Genomic DNA, 23,797 nt, shown 5'->3' on the forward strand with positions numbered 1-23,797 from the left:
CCCCTGAGGCATCTCTTCCATTTAAAACCCCTAAAACATCCATTCCATATCATAACCCTTGAAGTATCTGATCCTTCCAAAAGTCCAATATTCACAAAATCATCTCCTTCATTCTTCTTTCTCTTCAATCAATTTTGGGCCAGTCAAAATGTGTTGTCTGTTCAGCTTTGACATTCGCACGACAAGCATGCTCTGCCAAAGAGGGGCATCTGTAGACGCCCCATTTTGACCGTGCCCTAAACCCTCCAAGTTTGAGCAAAACCCCACCAAATTAATCAGCTAGGGTCCCAAAATTCACCCTAAGCTAGGTTAAGGCCCCAGCTAGGCCCCTGCGAAATTTCGTCAAAATCCGAGCGCGTTTGCCTAGCGAACGAGTCGAGCAAAGTCGTAGTACAAGTTTGCAAAAGGGGGGTGGATTATCCTGGATGGGGCCGAACCTAGGCCGAAAAGGACAAAAAATGCGGGCGCGCCCATCAAGTGGTTGTGCCAATATCATTTTCCCTTTTTACCTATAAATATGGATTTTATCTCATTTTAAAAAAAGAAAGAAATTCGCAGAGAGAGAGAGAGAATTTAGATCTGAGCCGATCCCCTTTTCCTTCTCCGGCCAAGATCCGATCGGATTCCGGTCATCAAAGCTCCGTTGAGCCTATCATCGTCATGTTTTGATGCCTCATTAGAACCTGAAATCTCCAGAACTCTAGATCTGTGTATGCCTAAGCATAGAAACCCTAATTTTCTCAAAATCTTAGATCTACACGATCCAAACCTTAGCTCCGTACACCTTCTTCTCCGGCGGGATCTCCGATCCAAACTCCGGCAAACGTCTTTTCACTTTGTTCTTACTTTAGCCTTCTTAGTTTCTTTTTTTTTATTGAATCTACTGTTTTCATCACTCAACCCTAACCCCGTCCTTGCTTCTTCTCCGATCGGCCTTACCGGAGCTTCTTCCAACTCCTTTTCACAAATCATTTTGTTTTCCTCCTATCCTTCTTCTCCAGCGAATTTTTTCGGCCGATCTCACCTTCTCAGAGTGTAGATTTAAAAAAATTAGGAGAGAATTGAGAGTTTTGAACAGATCTAAATAGGTAGATAAAGAGGGAAAAGGATCTCTCTAACATGTCTCCTTTTTTATACCGATTATGCTCGAAGTGAAATCAAAGAAGAAAGAATCATTATCTTGAGGTTCAAAGCTGCGCATTATTCATTGAGACCCTAGCTGAAGGTAGAGAGACATAGATCTAAAGCTATTGAAGTATAATTTGAATTGAATCAAAAGATTAGAGAAATCAGAGATAAGTTGGAGCAAGAAATTAAATTTCATTTTGTCTCAAAGGTAAGTGTCTATTCCAATTTTTCTTGTATTTTATAGTATCTATGTTTTGTTAATGATTGCTAAAAATTTTGATCAAAAATCCCTATGAGTCTCCTATAATTTAACTCCTTAAAGTTCCTTCAGTAATATTTAGCAATTGCTTCTTTGCTGTGCGCTATGTCAACTGAAACATGTTTATGTGTTTACAATAAAATTCCTGATTTATTGCTATGGGTCTGTTTCACTTGTAGAAGATGCACTAATTTTTCACATTATTACTAACATGAATCAATTGATTTTATTTTCTTATCTGCGATTGAGATGCTTTTGTTGTGTGCATGGATTATATAAAAATAAATGTTTTAGAAGGTCAGGATATGTAGTCTAAATATAATTTCTCAATCTCCATATGTAATTTTATTTGTAAGACAGGTTTATTTCAAATTTTGGTTCATATCTATTAAGTTACTACCCTTTGGGAATTTTATTAGCTGAAGGCATTAGTAAAGAATAATTGACTACTTTGTATAATGCTTGAGGTGAATTTCTCCTATATGGCTTGGAAATTAGAATTGCAGGTGTAGCTAACCTTTTAGTTCAATTGGAGTATATGCATGCCGCCTGAGATAATGCCTCAAAGACAACTGTCATCTACAAACATTCTTATCTGACTTTTGTTTGATCGATTGTTGGTCCAAATATCTGTGAACAAATTAGCATTGTATAGTTGGATTAATTTCTAAATGTTGGAGCTTTTAGCATTTGTGTTCACCAGGCTATTGCCAATTGTTGAGACTTATTCACATGCTGATTTGATGGATAAACTGGTTGTGACTCTATGTTCTCGTGATTACCTGATAATGCTATGGAAGTAAAAGATTTTTTTTTTATAAAAAACAAAAATCCAAGGAACATTCATACCCTTAGTTGTTACTAACTCTGAGAAATACTGCTCAAATTTGAGGCACCCGTTATTGCATCAAGCTTAGTTCCTTCAACAAGTATTAGTTGCCTATGGGCAGTCCCTCTTACGAATGAGACGAACATATAGCATAGTAGGAATACTTACATAGTGTAAAGGTAAATTTTTTTATGAAAGTTAAGCTTGAGATGCTCCAATTTTATCGAGGGAAGACATGAAACCTGCGAGTCTAGCATTTATGCAAGCTCAGTCCTCATCTTGATCGTTGGGTCTAATATATGTATAAATATGTCCTCTCTTTATTTGTTTGCATCAAACAAATAATATTTAATTCAGTTTTACTCCTTACCTGTGATACCACAAGTTGCCTAAAGCAAGTTTTTCGTATCACCTATAGCATTACAAATTGCTTAAAGTTAATTTTTCACATCTCCTGTGTCACTACAAGTTTCTTAAAGTGTTTTATTTATTTTTATGTCACTTGTGGCGCTAGAAGTTGCCTCAATTATTTTTTCTCTTCTTCATAATAACATCACCAGTTGCACAGAACAAGTTTTTACAATTCTAGAAGTATCCTTAGTTTCATTAATGCTCCATGAATTGAGTTTCGGTCAGTGTATTATTATGTGTGTCTTTAAAATATTTTGCCACATTAATTCTACACATCTGCCTAAACATGATTTGTAGTCATAGTTCTTGTAATTCTTTTCTTTAAGTTCTTGTAAAATAAGTTAAAACAGTAAATCTGGGAGCTTGGATCAGATCAGTTGTGTATGGTTACCCAAACAGGTTACTGCCCATATTCATATATGTGATTCTTAACTTGGGGCATTATTATGTTTGGATAACTACAAAGACTTTACCTCTATCCTTGCATCCCTTTTCATCTTTTCATAATCCATTATGTACTTATGCAAAATCTTTACACCAACAGACCCTATTTTCATTTCCTTTATCCATTAAACCCTTCTCCATTTACCATTTGATAATGAAAGACAATAGGTTCTGTCTTACAAGTACTCTGTATAAGAATAACTAGTAAGTTTTCATCATAATATATCTTAGGTTCTTTGCTCATAAATGGCTCATATCTGGGTAAGATTCGGTTAGTTGAAAAATCATTTTTTTTAGAAGGAACCCCAGGTGTTGATATGTCATCCTACTTTTGTGCTAGATACTAATGGTGAAATATGAATTTAATATGTTTACATGAGTTAAATAATTGTTTATGTTTGAGCTACAATCATTATATAATCTGCTTTAGTCCTTTCTTTATAAAATTGTTAAGTATGATAGACAGTTAAAAATATAAGATTTGTAATAGTATCATTTCTCCATTAGAGACTTATGGTTATAGAAAGACCTTGGCATTTCATTTTGAATTTTTTTTTTCGGTTTTCTTGCTTGCACGTATCAAAATTTCATGTAAAATCATTTGATGTTTACCAAAAGTTTGATCTGATGAACAGTTTTGTGATGGTAAGATAGCATGAATCTGAGCCTGTTTACAATCATAGAGTTGCCAAGGTAGTAGCTGTTTCGAATATTTATATATATATTACCTGATCTTTTGTGAAAATCTTAGGTTTGACTTTCACCTTTCTGACGTACAAATCTGTTTATTATTAATAGGCTCAGATAATATCCTGAATATAGAGATATCACCTCACTAATTGAGCTATTGAGAATTGATATTAATGCTTTTATAAATTAAATTGGTTTGGATATGATTACTAAATGAGATCGAAGTATACATGATTAAGCAAAAATCATTTTGTTCTTTATAAGCCTTACCATTTTTTAGAAGGCCATTAGAAGCATAAGGTCTTTTAATTAGTAAATTTTGAAGTATGGTTTTTAATAAGTTCAGGTTATTTCAGGAAATTATAGTAACCATACTTGATTGAACATTGATAGAAGAGCAAATTATCATGATATGGTTAATTTTTTTATTTTATCAGTATGCTTTATTGATTGTTAAATAATTGATTCATTTTTTTTATATGAACTAAATTAGTCTTTAGACAATAGCCTTATCATTGCAAGGGCGATGAAGGCGCTAGCCCAAGCCCATCTATAGGAGACTTGCTTAGTCCAAGTAGCACTCCCCTCATTTATTTTAAGACTTGCTCAGTCTTTTGTATCCCTTAAAACATAAAGTCCTTCTCATTGACATAGCAATGAAAGAGTTATCTAGAGCCTGCCATTTAGAGAGACAAGCTATGTCTCAACATGAATGTCAAACCTGTTTAGAGACAGGCTTTGTCTCATTAGAGCACCAACCATTTTAGGGAGGCAAGCTATGTCTCACGAAAGCATAGTCGAATCTTTTGGAGACAGGCTTTGTGTCATTGGTCATAATGTTCTCTGTGTTTAGGAGATTTGTCCAGTCTCACTAACACCCTTATTTGTTGTCTCTTTCATAGGAGACAGGCCATGTCTCATAAGCATCAATTGTCATCTCTCTTTTAGGAGACTAGCCTAATCTCATTAGCCTCTTTCTCTCATTTTATAGAGCTTTTAATTTTGAGTCTACTCCATTAGCATAGGAGTCTATCCTTAGCCAAAAAGTCAGTCCTTAGCATAGGAGTCTGTCCTTAGCTAGAGAGTCAGTCCTTCTTTCAGGAGTCAGTCCTATCATCATAGGGGTTAAATTTTCGTTCAACCTCTTATCAAGTCATGTGTTTTTCTATCCGCTCCTGTAAGGTATATGATCCTGTCCAACCCTTGCAGAGCTGTGTTTCAACCCTTGCAGAGCTGTGTTTCTGTTCTTTTCCCCCGCAAAGCATAGGATGCTGTCCAACCTTTGCGGGATATCAGGAGTCTGTCCTCCCCTTATGATGATAGGATACTGTCTTCTTGTGTCAAAACATCAAAAACATCTAAAAAACCAAAAAACTCAAAAATCTTGAGTCATTAAAAGAGTAGTTAGGAATTCTGTTCCGAACTACGTTGGCTTGATCCATTTTCGTAGGGTATGTAGTGCAGCTTGGAATCCACATCCCAAGTCCAGCCAAACCTTTAAAAATAAAACATTTCAAATCTTCAAAAAAGTACAAAAATTCTTCAAAACCTTTTCAAAAAGATCTTCCCCTAGAGTTAGGAGTCTGTCTTAGCTGTTTGGGGTGTTTTAAAGTTAGGAGGCTGTCCTGATTTGTATTGATATGGTGTGTCCTGTCGCGTGAGTGTCCCTAGAGTTAGGAGGCCTCAAGTTGGTCGGTTAGACATTTAGTCGAACCGATGGCTAGACTAGGAAGCATATAGTCAGCCCGTGGTTTTCTTTAGGATGCACAGCCTAGTTACACATAGGATGTAGGGCCCACCTGCATTAGTTTAAGGCTAACCAACTTGCATTAGTTAGGGCATATAAAGAGTCCTAAAAATTACAATTCACTTGAATCTAAGCAATTATACAAAAAACTTTAAAAATCAGTCGAGTTTAGTGGATCGAGTCTAGGATCTAGATGGTTAGGCATTGTAGTTTAGAATAGGTCATCGAACTACGTTGACTCCGATTCTTCCCGAGGCCAAGATACGTAGAGCAGCTGGGATGGACGGCTATCTTGGTCCGAGTTAAGTCGCATTAGAGTTTTAGGATTCATCTTGTCCAGTCATGTATAGAATTAAAATGTGTTATGTGTTTTGCTGTGTTTTCTTAATTTCATGTACAGATCCTATACCTTTAGCTGTAGCATGCATGTGTTTGCACACCAGAACTCAGACACCAATTAGGTATGACGCTCATAACTTAGCTCTTTAGGCTTGTCATTCAAAATCTAGCTACTCCTAGGTGACACTTATTTCATTTCTTTTATGTGTGGTTATTATTCATCTCCGAGACATGCATGATTAGATAGACGTCTTCTCGGAGATATTCGTTCCCATTTCATATGACTTTCGCCTAAAACTCTTCAAAATTAATAAATAAATGGCATAAGAGACCAGGTGCTTGCACTTGGGCGGACGAGGTGCTCTTCGGACCTTCCAAATTCGTAACCAGGCACGAACCTTTCTTTTTATAATCTCTGGTTATCCATTGCAACAGAGCATAGTATGGGATCCTTGGCCCACTTCCTTGGATGGAGACTCTTATTTGTTTAAGATATGCCTCGAATCTGGGCTAGTCCCCGAATCGAGAGGTATCTCACCTTATATCGCCACTCATGCTGTGAGAGGCACTTCTTTCGAGAGTTCCTTGGTAGAGCTCTCCATTCACGTGGATGATCCATAGAGACTTAGCGTGGGGGCCCGTTCCCCCGCTCTCTCTCGGATCGGGGTCTACAGAGGGAAGATCAACCTCTTAAACCACTTCGAGGGAAGGATCAGTCTTCCTTTGTGCACCAAAGACATACTTTTTGAAACAAGTCTTCTATTGATGTCCATTAAGAGTAACATTTGCTTATATAAAGCACTTAAAAATAATCATGGAAATAGATAACGATAACATATAGAAATTAATAAATCAAATTTTCTAAATCTAAATTAGTATTCTAATCCATCCTAATTACTAAATACATCAGATCTGGTGAGATCCGATCTTATTCTCTGACACATACTAAACAATTAATATAAGGAGATGATTTTTTTCAGCCCCCTGAATTGTGGACAGACTTAACGCTTTTTGACGTCAAATCACGTTTGGGGGGGGGGGGGGGGGTGCTATCCCGACCCACTGACTCGGGACTCTATTGGCCATAAAAACTCCTTGCTGGCACTCCTTCTTTAACTACTATTAATACATTGGCAAAATAATCGGGCAAAATAGCCGGCCATGCTGGCATTCCCTTCTTTGATGCGCTTTTCTCATTATAGCCATATATCCTTGACGGGACCCACTGAATGAGTAAATACAGTTACTCGACACTTCTAAGGCATCACGTCAGCTTTTTGGGGGCTATTTTAGTCAACAGAACAAACCCATCTAGCTGCATTGTTTGGCTGATCGAAACCGTCTATTTGTTGGGCCCTATTGTAGATAGGGTGTGCCTCAAAAAAATCTTCTCCAAACCGTTCATCCTAACCCTTTATTCTGTGATATCCCTTTATAAAATTTGCAGAGTTTGATGTAAAAGACTACTTGACTTTTAATTGAGTATTGAGCAAGTAGGTCAGGTTGACTTGACACGCCTGACTTCTCATGTCTAATTTTCCAATTATTTGAATTATTGTTTAATATAACCACTCTTTCCTCCGTAAATTTGAATTTTGTTTAAAATTGGATGATAATAAATTTGACTTACGTGAAAATTGCCTTGACCATTTCAAAGGGCCTGATCATTTGAAGGATATCCTGTCCCAAAATTTCGGGATGTTTTAGCCCTTATTAGGTCTTCCTTTTTAATTCTCTGAATACGAATCATGTTGTGGCTACTCAGATGGCCAAAATTACCTATATATTTGTTAATGTTATAACTATAATGGGTTTAGTAATCACAAAGAGAAGGTCGATCAAAGCAAATTTGAAATGGCCTTGAACGAAGGTCTAACCCAACCCAAGTCGAGCATCGAGTCTAGAAGGGTCAACCCAATATCAACCCGCCGCTAAATCTCGCAGCCTTAAGCCAACTCATCTAACTAGATTTTCTAAAGTGCGTAGTTAGGGTTGGCTTGGGGCAAAAAAATAAAAAAAAATATATATGAGTTAAGTGAAGCTACACATACGTGTAGCTAACTTAGCTACACCGATGGCATAAAATACAGTGGGCCCACATTATTTGAGTGATCCAAACCATTCATTGATAGGCCTTCACATTGATAGGGCGTGCCCAAAATATCAGCTCCATAAGATCATCCCAACCCTTCAAACTGTGAAGGCAAAAATGAATAGATTTGTGAAGGTTTTTACACGTCCATTTTTGCCTCCACAAATCGTAGGGTTGGGATGATCCTATGGAGCTGATTTTTTGGGCACACCCTATCTATGTGAGGGCTCATCAAATGAATGGTTTGCATCACCCAAACAATGTGGGGCCTACTGTATTTTAAGCAGTCGGTGTAGGTAAGTTACCTATACGTATGTGTAGCTACACTTTTCTCATATATATATATATATAAGAAACCCATGAACCTATAATTTTGAAAATTACAATAAAATTAGAGGGAAGGGGGGGCCTGGTTTGGATCGGGTCAAGTTGCCCAAGGCCTCATCGCTAACCAAAACCAAAATTAAATAGGAATGACTTTTCCCAATCGTAACCCAACCCAGCTCGAGAAAATGCCAACCCAACCTGAGCTGAAATTCCAACAAATTGTGCCCGTCCCAGGATCAGTGGCCAAAGATGATCTTATCAAGGTGTTCCCAACAACATTTGACGAGAATTATGATTTTCATTCGGATCAATGGATCATTAATGGATCCTATCTCATAAACAAAGTATAAGCACTGTACACAATTTAGGAAGGAACCTAGCCACTCTTATTTCTTAGCATTTTAAATATAAAATTAAACATTGATTACTGAGATACATAGGGCTCCTACCATTCAAAAAAAGAAGAAGAGACAATGGGGCTCCAATATGACTAAGAGCATGACAAACTCAATAGCTAAAGTTCAATTTATTATATACTTGAAATGTTTGCATTATATAAGTTTGGACACATACAGTCCTACAGAGGAGTTGATTCAAGTGAATCTAGCAATTGTTTCCACCAGGTCCCCCCAAAAGTATGGCATAATCCTCACCAGGCACTTGTTGATCAACCCAAGCTGCATAGCATGATGGGGAGCTTCGAATCATATGACGAGGAGTACCGTCGTTGATGGGAATATAATTGCCTTGTTTATATAAAATATGCATGCCTCCAATGTAACATGCTTTCCTATATTGTTGGTCTTTAGATGGCATATGACCACTCCCCATCTCAGGCCAAGGTTTAATACCGGCATTATATACAATCCCTCCCCATTGAAGAATATTAGCATAGTCAGCAAATGTAGAATTAAAGAGGGCTTTTGGCCAATAGCCCACCGGCTTACGATCATCGCCATAGAATAACCACCAATCTTGATTCACTGGATCCTACAATAAAATAAAAAATCTTAAAATAATTAAAACAAAAAAATTAGCACATGAATTTTGAAGGAATGATTCACAAGGCGCAACTCACTTAAACCAAGGTTTTAAATTTCGACCAAAATCCAAAATTTCAGATTTTGGTCTACTCCGAAACTGAAATTGTAGATACCCGAAACGTTACAATATTTCGTTAGAAATTTCAAATTTTGATAGAAAAGTCCAAATTTTGATAGAAGTTTCGCTTTCCCCGAAATAGCCGAAATTTAAGGAATTTCAGCCAAAAATCTAGATTTTTTTTAATTATTTAATACTTTCCCGAAAATTCAGCCAAAATTTTTAAAGAAATAAAATATTATATCATTTGGTTTCGTGGATTTCGCCTGAAATTTCCGGATTTCCGAAATTTTGGCTGAAAATTTCGATTTCGGTGAGGGCCGAAACGCTTTCCGAAACTGAAATTTAACACCTTGATTTTAACTTTATTATGCTGTAAAATCTGTTTTAGTTATTGCTTTTCCATTTTCATATTTTTCTTTTGCAAAATATGGCTTCCATGATGTAACAAATATAGCTTTATGTATAATTTCCATTTTCATGAAAATAAAATGTTTGCTTTTCAATTCAAGGTTAAGGGATTCGGAATTACCTTGTGCACAATGACGATCATGTAGTGCTGGGTTCCATTGTAGACCGAAGTTGGGGAAAAACCGATGCCTACAGGTAAGTCTTTGGAAACTTGTACAAAACCTGGGCAGAGAACATCATAGCAGCCCGTTTTTCTATGACCATCATTCTGGAGGTAAACAGAGTAAACCAAGGAAAAATTAGTATATCATCCTAGTGAAAATTTTTAATGACTTTAAAATGACAGAAAGAATAAGCTACTGTTGAAGCGTACCGTCCATGCTGTAGAGAGGTGCGGAAGAAAGTTATTATATAATCCTTTACTTACCTAGAGATTTGAAAAACTTCAAAAATTAGAATAAGAAAATACAAAATATGATCTTGCCTTTTTACTATGATTGATCATTTCTTAGGCCTCTACAAGAAATTTTATGGGCGCAAAATTTGATTTATGCCCATTTTATGTTGAAAGAAATAGGTAATAAGCGATTTGCTAGGGTTCATCGCAAAAGGCATTTCGTGGCTAGTCTGTCGCAAGTCAGACCAACCACCTCGTGAATGAAGACAACTGCTTTTGTCTCCACTCACGAGGTGGCTGGTCTGATGTGCGACCAGCCGTCAGGTCCTAAGGGAAATACCAAATATATAAAGGACCTTATGAGCATTCGTATATCAAGGACCTTATAAAGGACCTTACCACCCATCCAGCATGTATCGAGCGTATTTCATCAAGTGGTGACCCATCAAGAAGTATAACAAGAGAAGCACTATTTTGGTTGCCTTTAATTTTTGGCTGCCATATATTGAGGACTGCCCTGGATCCATACTTCTTATCAATACCACCTTTTGAAGTAGATTGCAATGCAAACTGAGCAATAAACACATTTTTGTTAGTGGAAGCAATAAACAAACACAGATTATAACAAACTAATTAAATCATATACTAATAAGAAAATACAGAAACATTTTTAAGATGTTCCAATGTATAGTTACACGGTATATTAACTATGGTAGCAAAGGAGAGGGAGAGAGAGAAACAAGAGAGATAAAGGGTATGAGAGAGAACCAGTTGAGAGAGAGAGAGAGTAGGCGTGCATGTGGGAGAGAATAAAAATGAGTTCTCTCCCTCACGCACGACTAATATTTATATATTATTGTATATACCCAATATGCCCTTACATATATGTGTATTTATTCAACACAATTATTCAGTTACTGTTTCCATGTGTATGAAAGTAGGGGTATATTTTTATTTAAACAAAAATTACCTTATCATGAAAAGTTTTATTAATTTGGTGTTGAACACATGGTGCGAAAGGTAAAGGTAGGGTTGTTAGATATATCCTTGAAAATTGGTCTCTCTATCTACTAACTATCAATAATATAAAGCTTCCAGTTGAACAAATAGTAACAAGACATGGCTATTCATCTTTACATAGAAATTCAACTCAAAAACTCAGAAACAATGACTAAACTTGGGAGAAAACGTGTTGAGTTATCAAATGATTCCATTGGTTTCCTAATGAAATTCTATAAGAATTACTGTTGAACATAAAAACTCTTCTCCCATCATAAATTTAAATTCGAAGTAACATTGGATGATAATAAATGTGACTTACTTGAAAATTGGCTTGATCAGGGGCCTGAGCATTTGAAGCATATCCTTTCCCAAAATTTGGGGAAGATTTAGCCCTTATTAGGTCTTCCTTTTTAATTCTCCTAATAGGAACTGTTCCTAAGGGGCACCCTCCATTCTTGAGCCCTGTCTTTAAAGACATACCTAATGATGAAGCTTTTTTATCTTTAATAACTTTTGGAAGAGATCCTGGACCCATCTGCATAAAGGCAATTTCCATCAATAAAAGTATGGTTTTAGTTTCTTCTAAGAAAAGAACATATTTTTTATTTCCCAAAGTGATGTCAAAAATAAATAAAAAACAAAATCTCAAAATTAATACATGACGGACAAAAGAACATATCACTTCAAATACTAAGAATATAAGGAGAAAATAAAAAAACCTGGATCTTATGATTCATCAATAAGGGATGATCAAAAGCGGGTTGTTTGTTGATATCAACACAACTAAATGTCTGTCCATATCCATCCTGCAAAAAATGTAAAAGAACAAAAATGTAAAGGCCAACAATAATTGTATCATTTTACCAATATGTTTGTTGTATCAACGTTACAATATGTGTGTGCGCGCGCGCAGGGGGGTTGTTGGTGGTGTGTGTGTGTGTTTGTGTGTTGCGGTTGTGTATGTGAGTGTATGTATGTTTATGTGCATGTGTATATGCATGCGTGTTTGTGTGAGACAAATCATTAGCTCAAGGAAATCCTTGCAGGAGCCCCTTTCATGGGACCCAAGTTATGCCCACATCTTTAAAAAAGCTCTTAGAATTATTACTGTACTACCATTCTCACTTGTGCGTCTGCGCTTTTTTCTGTTGATAGAAGAGGGGAAAGAATGCATTCAGAAATTCAACCCACAATCCATGTTTCTCCAGATCCTAGCTCCGAATAGTAAAATGTATAGTTTTATTTTTCGAATTGACATCAAGTCAATTCGGGCGATTATCATTCTTGCTTTCCTACGTGTTTTGAATTGACATTACGACCCGTCTAGGATTTGCTAAGTTCCATCGCCTTTTTGCGCTGGGTGTCCCTGGTGATCAAAAGGGGCGTAAATATCACTTCCCATATATCAATCCTGGACGACGTGAGAGTTTTTGGGATTTATCCTTTCCCAAAGCATATCTTCTACTTACCCCTTCTATTCAAGGTTTCCTCCACTAAAAGGAAAGAAGGCCAGCTAAGGCCAATAGAATAATTCTATCTATATATTTTGCAGAAGAAGTAAATCAACGGTTCAGATTCCATATTCCACGATGTAGGAACTACGAGATTTTTCCAAGATTTACGCTGATTATGGAATTTTTCCAATTTTTTTGGGATTTATCCTTTCCCAAAGCATATCTTCTTCTTACCCATTCTATTCAACGTTTCAATTGTTTCTATTGTTTCTATTTTGCAAAATTGTTTCTATTTGTTGGAGAAAAAATCTCCATTATGTCCCATGATTTTAGCAAAATTGTTTCTATTTGTTGGAGAAAAAATCTCCACTATGTCCCATGATTTTAGCAAAATTGTTTCTATCTCTCAATATCCTACATATATATTGGCAAATTTTGGTGAATTATTATATACTAGTAATACCTAACGTGCGATGCACAATACAGCAAAAAAAAAGATTATGATACTGAAAAAAATTAGTTAAAAATATGTATAAACAATAAGCAAAAAAGTATGCATAACCACTTACCAAGTAATGGAAAAAATGGAAAGAAAAAATTTTCTAATTAATTTTTGTGTAAACCCGTCTACCTGCAATGTTTGGCTGATCCAAACCGTTCATTTGTTGGGCCCTATTGTAGATAGGGTGTGCCCCAAAAAATCGTCTCCAAACCGATCATCCTAACCCTATGTTCTGTGTAGATTTCTATATTGTACCGTTGATTTTGAACCTCCATAAATTGGAGGGTTAGGATCAACATGTGGAGAAGATTTTTATGGGGCACATCCTATCTGCATTAGGGCCCAAAAAAAAAATGAACGGTTTGGATCACCGAAATAATTTGGGCCCACAGTAATTTTGAGATGCACGTGCATACATGGCCGGCCACCATATAAACTCTCTCTCTCTCTCTCTCTCTCTCTCTCTCTCTCTCTGCATTAAACCTCATTAAGAGAAAAATGCCGACTGTTTAGGGACTCTAGTGATGGTATTTTAACAAATGGATTTCATTTCTAAATTAATGCCTATATATGAAAGGAATGCCAGCAAATCGTTTTATGGCCAATAGCATCCTGGACACTAGACTTTTCCTGCTAATTTGGTTTTAATTTACCATTACAAATTCGATTACTAATTATATTCTGGTGCTAATATTTAACTTTCAATTTTTGGCAACTAAATCCGGTTTCACAGGAAGTGATATGCAATTCATTATGCACCTGCAAATCTCTCTCCCTCTCATTCTTCATGTCCTTGACAAATTTGAGAAATGTCTCACTTCTTCCTATCCCTTTAAATGAATGACGGGTTGGGCAGAATTTTCAGTTTGTAGGAGATTCAAAGAAAGATAACATAAAACGAGAGAGAGAGAGAGAGAGAGAGAGAGAGAGAGAGAGAGAGAGAGAGATCTGCACTAAGTTGTATTTATTTGGTTTTTTCTACGTATAATAAGATAACATAAACGTAGAAACCCGACAAAGCTGTTCCATATCATTTTCTAATGCAAAAAGACATAGTGATACCTCAATGGTCTTGACTGCTGGTTTATTGATATTCTTCAGTAGCCTCTCTATCTCCAAATCTTCCTCTTTGGACAGACTTATGCTCCCTCTTCCTTCCACTACATTGCCATTGATAGAAAGAGAAAGTAGTAGAAAAAGTTGCAAAAATATTTCCTTCAAACCCATAGCCCAAGATTATGAAACTCCTCTCTCAAATCCATTGAAACAAAATCCCCCACCTCCTTTTATATAGCATGGATTCCTTGTATATTTAAGGAAAAAAATCCCACATTCTTTAATAAGAGATTCACAATTACTACTGAGAGAGATAGCAACAAATTAAAAAGGAAATAGACTTACTAAAAGAGAATAAGAAAGGAAGGAGTAATCCAACGAAGAAGAAACTAAATTAGAAAGAGTGACTCCAATACAATGGCATCGGAGGTGCATGGGAATGAATTGCTGACTAAAAAAATCAAGAGAAAACTACTAGAAACCCCCTAGTTAAAAACATATCTACAAGAATCCCATCAATATTTTCATAATTACCAATGATACAGTTTTGAGCCTAAAATAGCTTTTAATTTTTTTCTTACGGATTATACCCTTCATTATATTACCCTTAGTCTCTTAGAAATCCCTAAAACCTCTCTATCACTCTCTCTCTCTTAAATAATAAAGGCAAGTTGGTGTAAGCTCGAACAGACCATTATTATTCAAAAAAGTACTGTACGGACCACAACGTAGTATAATCCAAACCGTCCATTCGATGGGCACACCATAGTATGATCCAACCGTCCATTTGATGGGCACAACGTTGTGTGATCCAAACCATCCATTTGGGGCACACCCTATCCACGTATCACGTGTGGCCCAGCAAATGAATGGTTCGGGTTGTCCGAACAATGTGGGGTTCACTATTTTTGGGTGTACGTGCATGCACAGCCGGCAACCATATAATTTCTCTCTTGTTTTTTACCATTCTCTCTCTCTCTCTCCTTCTCTATCTATATATATATATATATATATATATATATATATATATATATATATATAGATAGAGAGAGAGAGGGAGAGGAAAATGATTGTGCCCTCGAGCGCATCTATTATAATATAGCAGGATGCATGGGGGTTTCACTGTTCACGGCCACGTGGAAATTCACCCGACCCGATAGTACCCATTTTGGGAACGTCCACAAAGTCGCTGAATGGGGAGTCGCCAATCCCTAAAACGGATTATGTAATATACTTTATCCGCTAGGTGACGGGCGGGCATTGGGTTTCACAGCTCCCCCATCCGGCTATATTATAGATTACTTGAGCTGTGTGAATCTAATTTTCATTACTCACTATAATGCAATTTAACTACCTTACAGCATAGTGATATCATAGGCCTTGATTTGGATCTCATGTACTACAAAAATCAGACCAATAATCCAATTCTAACACCTAATATTATGTTATTTTTGTTGTTAGACATGGACTTCGTACAATCTATCATAGGTGGAATTCAACTACGGGTGCAACTTGAGTCACGTAGGGTCGACCTTTTGGTCCTCAATGAATTGGAATCAATCCTACCTTAACCTATATATAAGTAAAGCGGAATCCTCTAAAGTTCAATTTATTATATGCTTGAAATGTTTGCATTATATAAGTTTGGACACATACAGTACAGAGGAGTTGATTCAAGTAAATCTAGCAATTGTTTCCACCTGGTCCCCCCAAAAGTATGGCATAATCCTCACCAGGCACTTCTTGATCAACCCAAGCTGCATAGCATGATGGGGAGCTTCGAATCATATGACGAGGAGTACCGTCGTTGATGGGAATATAATCACCATGTTTATATAAAATATGCATGCCTCCAATGTAACATGCTTTCCTATATTGTTGGTCTTTAGATGGCAAAAGCCCACTGCAAACTCTTAAGCACTCTATATCTCCTTCCCTCCTCAAGCTTTCTACATTTCTTCACTGCTCTTTTGCATATTTTTCTTCGTCATTTACACAGGCAGCGGCTTGGGCGTCGTCTAAAGGCCTTCAAACATTCCCTCGAACGATCCACACAACACCCCTCTTTCATCAAAGGCTGCCAAGACCCTCCACCTTTGTCTTCCTCTGCCATTCCATTGGTTAATCTGCAGCTCTCGAATTCTGCCAAAGGGAAGGACCAAATATTTTTTCTCTCTCTGTTTATTTATGTTTTACCGATTAATCCTCTTACTACTGCAAGCAATCAACATAAATTTCTCTTTCTCTGATTTCTTTTCTATCATTGTCTGCATATTGCAAAGTTGAAATACTACATATCTAGTTGCTTAATTTATAGAAAGTACATATTCCTGTATTGGTTGTCTAATTAGAATCATCCATTTGCTCTATCATACAGTTTCTCATTCTATTATTTCACCAACTATACAAACTATACATTTTCTTATTTGACTGACTTATATTGTCATCATCCATTGAAGCATATTTCAAAAAAAAAAAAAAACAAACCATCTGCATCACTGCTTACATTTATTCTTTCTCAATCCACTTTCGTCGATTGTGCTATATTGAATAATAAAGTACTTTGCAACTGCCAACTTTTAAAAATTATTCAGATTCTTCTATTATTGTGTTTTGGGCTGGACTGCTTAGGCCCTTCAAGTTCTCATTCACTTTGTAGCTGCATCCATACACCCTGTCAAAGCATTCAACATCTACATCACGCTGCTTCAGTGCTCCGATTACAGACCGCATTGTCTACCCCGAGTATTTCAAGCTAAGAATTGCAGAACTTTGCTAAAACAGCTAAAAAAAAATAAAAAAAATCGCTTCGCTGTTGTACATCGGCCTTGCAACTCGCTGATTAAGCAAAGCCCGCCATAACAGGTTGGTACCCCTCAATCTTGGAATCTTCATTAAGTGACCCAAAGACACTTTCTATGGGGTTGAGCCTCTAGCTTACTATGTTCTTTCACCCTAAGGTCAAGGGTTCGATCCCAGCTTACCTATACAAAAAAAAAAAAAAAAACACTTTCTACTACAAGTTTCTTCATTGATTTCCATAAACAGTAGCATGTGCTTATATAAAGCACTTAAAAATAAATATAGAAAGAGATGGAGATAAACATAGAAATTGATAGATCAAGATTATCCTATTCTAAATTAGTATCCTAATCTATCATAACTTTTAAATATACCAGATCTGGTGAGATCCGATCTTATTCTCTAACCCATACTAAAAAATTAATATAATATACCAAATTAATTTATTCCACTCTAAGTGGGCCACATCTAGGAATGTAACGTTCCACCCACCTTGAAATCAACTTTGTCCTCAAGGTTGAAGATTAAGCACTGGCTGGTGAGGAATGAGATCTTGCGCATGAACGCTTCACAGAACTTGTCAAACTTCTTCTCTACTCTCTTTTTTCCCCTTTTGCCTCCCTTTTTTCTCTCTTTGCCTTGCAATTAGTCACCATTACACATGACGTCAACAAAAGTTGAGGCAGCTTCATTTTAAAACCGATCACATTGATTTGAACATCAAAGCTCACTTGTATTTTTTTTTTGGAATGATTTGGATGCTGACGCATGGATGATTGTGGGTGGAGATCTTCTTGATAGTGTTGAACATGTCAAGAGAGATGACAAATTTTTCGACAACGATCTTGTCGAACTCGACAATGTTGAAAATCATCGATGCCTTTCTTTTCTTTATTTTTCTTTTCTACAATTTGATTTCTTTCTCTCTTCTTCTTTTCTTTCCTTTTATTTATGTTGTTCTGTGTAGATTTCTATATCCCAAAAAATTGTGAACAGACCAGCTGTGAAATGCCTTTTACGGTGGACGTTAGCAATTCCCTTTATAAAATTTGCAGAGTTTGATGTAAAAGACTACTTGATTTTTAATTGAGTATTGAGCAAATAGGTCAGGTTGACTTGACACACCTGACTTTTCATGTCTAATTTTCCAATTCTTTGAATTATTGTTTAATATAACCACTCTTTCCTCCATAAATTTGAATTTTGATTCAAATTGGATGATAATAAATTTGACTTACGTGAAAATTGCCTTGACCATTTCAAAGGGCCTGGTCATTTGAAGGATATCCTTTCCCAAAATTTCGGGATGATTTAGCCCTTATTAGGTCTTCCTTTTTAATTCTCCGAATAGGAATCATGTTGTGGTTACTGAGATGGCCAAAATTACCTAAATATTTGTTAATGTTATAACTATAATGGGTTTAGTAATCACAAAGAGAAGGTCGATCAAAGCAAATTTGAAATGGCCTTGAACGAAGGTCTAACCCAACCCAAGGCGAGCCTCGAGTCTAGAAGGGTCAACCCAATATCAACCCGCCACTAAATCTCGCAGCCTTAAGCCAACTCATCTAACTAGATTTTCTAAATTGCGTAGTTAGGGTTCGGGTTGGCTTGGGGCAAAAAAATAGAATAAATAAATAAAATTAAAAAAAAAAAAAATATATATATATATATATATATATATATATATATATATATATATATATATATATATGTGTGAGGAAAAAGAGTGTGTGGTCGAGCGCACCTAAGCTTAGGTGCGGTCGAGGGCCCAAACACATGGGTCCCACATTTTTTGTGTTGATCAAAACCATTCATTTGCAAGGCCCCATCATAGATAGGGTGTGTACAAAAAATCAGGTTCATTGGATCATCCTAACCCCTCCAAAAGTGGAGGGCAAAAATGGGCAGATTTGTGGCAAACGGTGTTTGTTCATTTTGACATCCACAAAAGGATGGGTTAGGATGATCCTATGGAGCTGATTTTTTGTACATACCCCATCTATGTAAGGGCCTTTCAAATGAATGCTTTAGATCATCCTAACAAAGTGAGCCCACATGAGTTTGGGGCCTCGACTGCACCTAAGCTTGGTGCGGTCGACCGCACAATCTTATTCCTCTATATATATATATATATATATATATATATATATATATATATAAAAGAAACCCATGAACCTATAACTTTGAAAATTACAATAAAATTAGAGGGAAGGGGGCCTGGTTTGGATCGGATCAAGTTGCCCAAGGCCTCATCGCTAACCCAAACCAAAATTAAATAGGATTGACTTTTCCCAACCCTAACCAAACCCAGCTCAAGAAAATGCCAACCCAACCTGAGCTGAAATTCCAACAAATTGCGCCCGTCCCAGGATCAGGGACCAAAGATGATCTTATCAAGGTGTTCTCAACAGCATTTGACGAGAATTATGATTTTCATTCAGATCAATGGATCATTAATGGATCCTATTTCATAGACGAAGTATAAGCACTGTACACCATAGCCTTCTTCTTCTAATAATTTACACTCATGAAAGTCTATTTACACCATAGTGTTCTCAACACCATAGCCTTCTTCTTCTTCTCCGTCACTATGTTTGTCTGATTTGCTACTTTCCCTACCCAAAATCACAGCTCATAAACCCTAACCCTCCATCACTTTTTCTGATCACTTTTCTTTTTCTTTGGCTGAATTTTTTATCGGATTCCGGCCAGCCTCCGGTATTTGTGTGTAGATTTTTAATGCTCAGGTTCATTCTCTCTTGTTCTAAAACTTAGAAAAACCTTGTTGAAGCCATAGTTATGCTCTGTTTTCCATACAAACCCAAATTCAAATTTCCTTTCTTCTACTTTCTTTCGATCTAAACACAGTTCTTTTTCATCTGAAGTTTTCCAGCTCTTGACTCTAGATTTCTACAAAAAAAAAAAGATATCTAAAAAAAAAAGAAAAAGAAAAAGGGCTAGACCTAAGATCCTTCGATCTGTTCTTATTGTCATCCGAATTCAAGATCTGGCTGTGAAAATTATTGATCTAAGCTTGATTTAAGTGAAGCTATGAAAGATCGGAGCTTAGATCAAGCTTTGGATTCACTGGTTTCATGAAAGATAACATGTTTTGATCAAAATTTGGGCGCCTGTGCATTGGTTGAAGCTCCTTTGAAGAAGAGCAGATACAAAAAGAAGGTAAATATTATTTTATTTTATTTTAAAAAAAATCTCATTTAATTGAGTTATCTATGCTATAATATGCAATGATTTATCTAAGTGACTATGCAGTGGTAAATTTAGTTCACTTCTTGAGGTAATTTTTCAGAATCTATATAAAGTTCTTTTATTGATGAGTTAATCATAATGATGGAATGAGAAAGACAGGTTTCATAGATTTTGTGCAAAGTTTAGGGCTTGATGGCAATACTCATTTTAGCATTAGACGAAATGTTACTCATATTCTCCAAAAGACTTGATGACTTGCTCTTCTTTTCTTAACTATATGAAATTTTCACTTGAGGTTTTCTTTCAGTAATTTGGAAAAAACAAATAAGTAGCATTAGACACAGTTGCACAATTAAAAGATGTGTGGTACAGTTTTTAAGTGTATTTGGTTGTTCCCTTATGCGTTTTGATCTCTGGCATTACACAATAGCAGTTCATTCTTTTGTTGAGATGTTGTGATAACAGCCCTGTTGATAAGAATACTGACACGTTTAAATGAACTGCTCGAGTAGAATTTGCCCTTAATGCAGTAACTGATATCACATTCTTGGATTATCATTCAATTTTTAAAACATTAGTTTTGAATGTTTTCTTGAACCCTATCTTAATGAGTACAATGCACTGACGGTTTTTTTTAGTTAGGGTAGCATTTATAAATAATGTATTTGACATCTGTTTAGTATGTGCTAGCATTGTGACATAATACAATTTTTTTTTTCATGATATTCAGACTCATCTCTCTATTTCTATGTTCATACCAATAATGCCTTGAGATGGAATAATATTTATACAGTGCAATATTTTGTTATTTCATTGTTCATATACACAACCGGTCTTGGATAGCTCCCTGTTAGCTTATGGTAGTGCAAATATTAGTTGAGTCTATTTTCTCTAGTTATATACATGCTCATGTTTGTATCCTACAGGCCATGCACCTTTATTTACAAAATCATTTCAGGGGATATTTATGTCTGAACCATTACACGTTTTTTTAATCATACTTTATTCAAGGTGTTTTCTCTTTTGGGGTTCAAATTTCAACTTTTATACATAACTTCATGGTGCTATTGAATTTGTTGTGGCATGTTGAGTCCCCCATATTATTTGTCAAATGTTTTCTGATAGAGGTTTGGATACATGTAGTAAAATACAACACTAGAGCATCTGATGGGGGGGAAGAATATGACTGATTTTGCAAGCAAAATATTTTTCCTTTTGGGATCACTCACTATAAAAAAAATCAAATCAGCTTTTGAGTTTATTTTGGAAATCAGGAAGGTGTTTTCGAATAATTGTATAAAAGTTGAAATGAGTTCTGAGCAGATGGTGATATGGGGTATTATACAAGCTATGTTTGAGTTTAGATGAATAAAAGTTCATGTGTATTGTTGCAAGCTACAGTTTTGGTCAATTATTTTTGCTATATGCATCATTAGTGTCCTATTATGTTTATGAGGGTGCATTCTCATTATCATTTTTTTGCATATTCATTGTGTTTAATACGAGATATGCTAGCAGCTAGACTAATTATTAGACTAATGAAAATATATGTGTGACATAGTCTGTAAGGATTTTGATTAAATATGGTATTATTATTATACAAGGTTGATAATGATATGTGCCTAATTATTTCAGACAGTTTATCCATAACTTATCTTTATCACCCCCAACCGAAGACCTCTTCTTCTTTCATTTATAGGACTTGCCTAGTATTTTAGATGTCAGTAAATATTAGTAGCCTTATCATTGCTCGGACGATGAAGGCACTAGCCCAAGCCCATCATTAGAGGGACTTACCAAGTTATGGAAGTACCCTCTCCCTTCTCTCTCTTTCTATATAGGCTTTCTTAGTCTTTTAGATATAATTGAACCTTTGTTCCTTTCTCATTGTGAAGGGGCGATGAAGGCGATAGCCCAAGCCCATCCTTAGAGGACTCGCTTAGTCCAAAGTAGTCGTCCCCTCGTTTATTTTCAAGACTTGCCCAGTCTTTTGGATACCCTTAAGCATTAGGAGTCTTTTCATTATAAGGGCGATGAAAGAGTCATCTAGAGCCCTCTTTTTGGAGACAAGCTATGTCTCGTGCAGAAAAGTCAAACCTTTTTTAGATAGGCTTTGTCTCATTGGTCATAATATTCTCAGAGTTTAGGAGATTTGCCTAGTCTCAATGACACCCTTATTTGTCCTCGCTTCTATAGGAGACATGTCATGTCTCATGAGCGTCAGCTGTCATTTTTCTTTTAAGAGACTAGCCTAGTCTCACTGGCATCGTTCTCCCTTTTTATAGAGCTATTGGTTTTGACTCTCTCCTTAGCTAGGAGTCAGTCCTTTAGTTTCAGGAGTCAGTCCTATCATCATAGGGGTTAGATTCCGTCCAACCTCTCATCAAATCATGTGATTTTTATCCACTCTCGCAAGGTATAGGATGCTGTCCAACCCTTGCAGAGTCATAGTTCTGTCTTTTTCCCCCGCAAAGCATAGGATGCTGTCCAGCCTTTGCGGGATATCAGGAGTCTATCCTACCCTTATGATGATAGGATTTTGTCCCCTTGAGTCAAAAAACGCTTGAAAATTCAAAAAAACATCTAAAAACCAAACATCTCAAAAATCAAGAGTCATTAGGAGTAGTTAGGAAATTCTGTTCCGAACTACGTTGGCTTGATCCCTTCCCAAAGGATACGTAGTGCAGCTTGGGATCCACATCCCAGGTCCAGCCAAACCTTTCAAAATAAACATTTTAAACCTTCAAAAAAATATATAAAATTCTTCAAAACCTTTTCAAAAAGATCTTCCCTTAGAGTTAGGAGTCTGTCCTAGCTATTTGGGGTGTTTTAGAGTTAGGAGGTTGTCCTGATTTGTATTGATATGGTGTGTCCTATCGTGTGAGTGTCTCTAGAGTTAGGAGGCCTCGAGTTGATCGGTTAGACATTTAGTCGAACCGATGGCTAGACTAGGAAGCATATAGTCAGCCCGTGGCTTTCTTTAGGATGCACAGCCTAGTTACACATAGGATGTAAGGCCCACCTGCATTAGTTTAAGGCTAATCAACTTGCATTAGTTAGGGCATATAGAGAGTCCTAAAAATTATAATTCACTTGAATTTAAGCAATCGTATAAAAAGCTTTAAAAAAATCAGTCGAGTCTAGTGGATCGAGCCTATGATAGCGGTTCTAGATGGTTAGGCATCGTAGTTTAGAATAGGTCATCGAACTACGTTGACTCTGATTCTTCCCGAGGCCGGGATACGTAGAGCAGCTGGGATGGACGGCCATCTTGGTCCGAGTCAAGTCTTGCATTAGAGTTTTAGGATTCGTCTTGTCCAGTCATGTATCGAATTGAATTGTGTTGTATGTTTTGCTATGTTTTCTTACTTTCATGTCCAGACTCTATACCATTATCTGTAGCATGCATGTGTTTGTACACCAGAACTTAGACACCAATTAGGTATGACACTCATAACTTAGCTATTCTCAGGTGACACTTATTTCATTTCTTTTACGTGTGCTTATCAATCATCTCCGAGACATGCATGATTAGATAGACGTCTTCTCGGAGATATTCGTTCCCATTTCATATGACTTTTGCCCAAAACTCT

General features: G+C 36.4%; 1 protein-coding gene across 1 annotated transcript; it reads right to left on the bottom strand.

Moving 5' to 3' along the window:
* Nucleotides 1-8,869: 8,869 nt before the first annotated feature.
* On the bottom strand, nucleotides 8,870-14,360 carry LOC143890974 (protein neprosin-like). The gene is made up of 7 exons (XM_077395638.1): nucleotides 14,196-14,360; nucleotides 11,897-11,983; nucleotides 11,497-11,712; nucleotides 10,570-10,745; nucleotides 10,152-10,200; nucleotides 9,900-10,046; nucleotides 8,870-9,256 (listed from the first exon to the last, which is right to left on the bottom strand). The coding sequence occupies exons 1-7, from the start codon at nucleotides 14,358-14,360 to the stop codon at nucleotides 8,870-8,872; spliced, it is 1,227 nt and encodes a 408-aa protein (XP_077251753.1).
* Between the last annotated feature and the right edge of the window lie 9,437 nt (nucleotides 14,361-23,797).

Source organism: Tasmannia lanceolata, unplaced genomic scaffold, assembly GCF_043159265.1.
Source record: "Tasmannia lanceolata isolate RefF3 unplaced genomic scaffold, GAP_Taslan_0.1 ptg000013l, whole genome shotgun sequence".
Lineage (NCBI taxonomy): Eukaryota > Viridiplantae > Streptophyta > Magnoliopsida > Canellales > Winteraceae > Tasmannia > Tasmannia lanceolata.

Excerpts from the sequence above, each read along its gene's own strand:
- LOC143890974 (XM_077395638.1), bottom strand. The coding sequence starts at position 14,360 with ATGGGTTTGAAGGAAATATTTTTGCAACTTTTTCTACTACTTTCTCTT. Across the intron at positions 10,047-10,151 it reads ACCTCTCTACAGCATGGACG|AATGATGGTCATAGAAAAAC; the intron begins GTACGCTTCAAC and ends GTTTACCTCCAG. Across the intron at positions 9,257-9,899 it reads TGATCGTCATTGTGCACAAG|GATCCAGTGAATCAAGATTG; the intron begins GTAATTCCGAAT and ends ATTTTATTGTAG.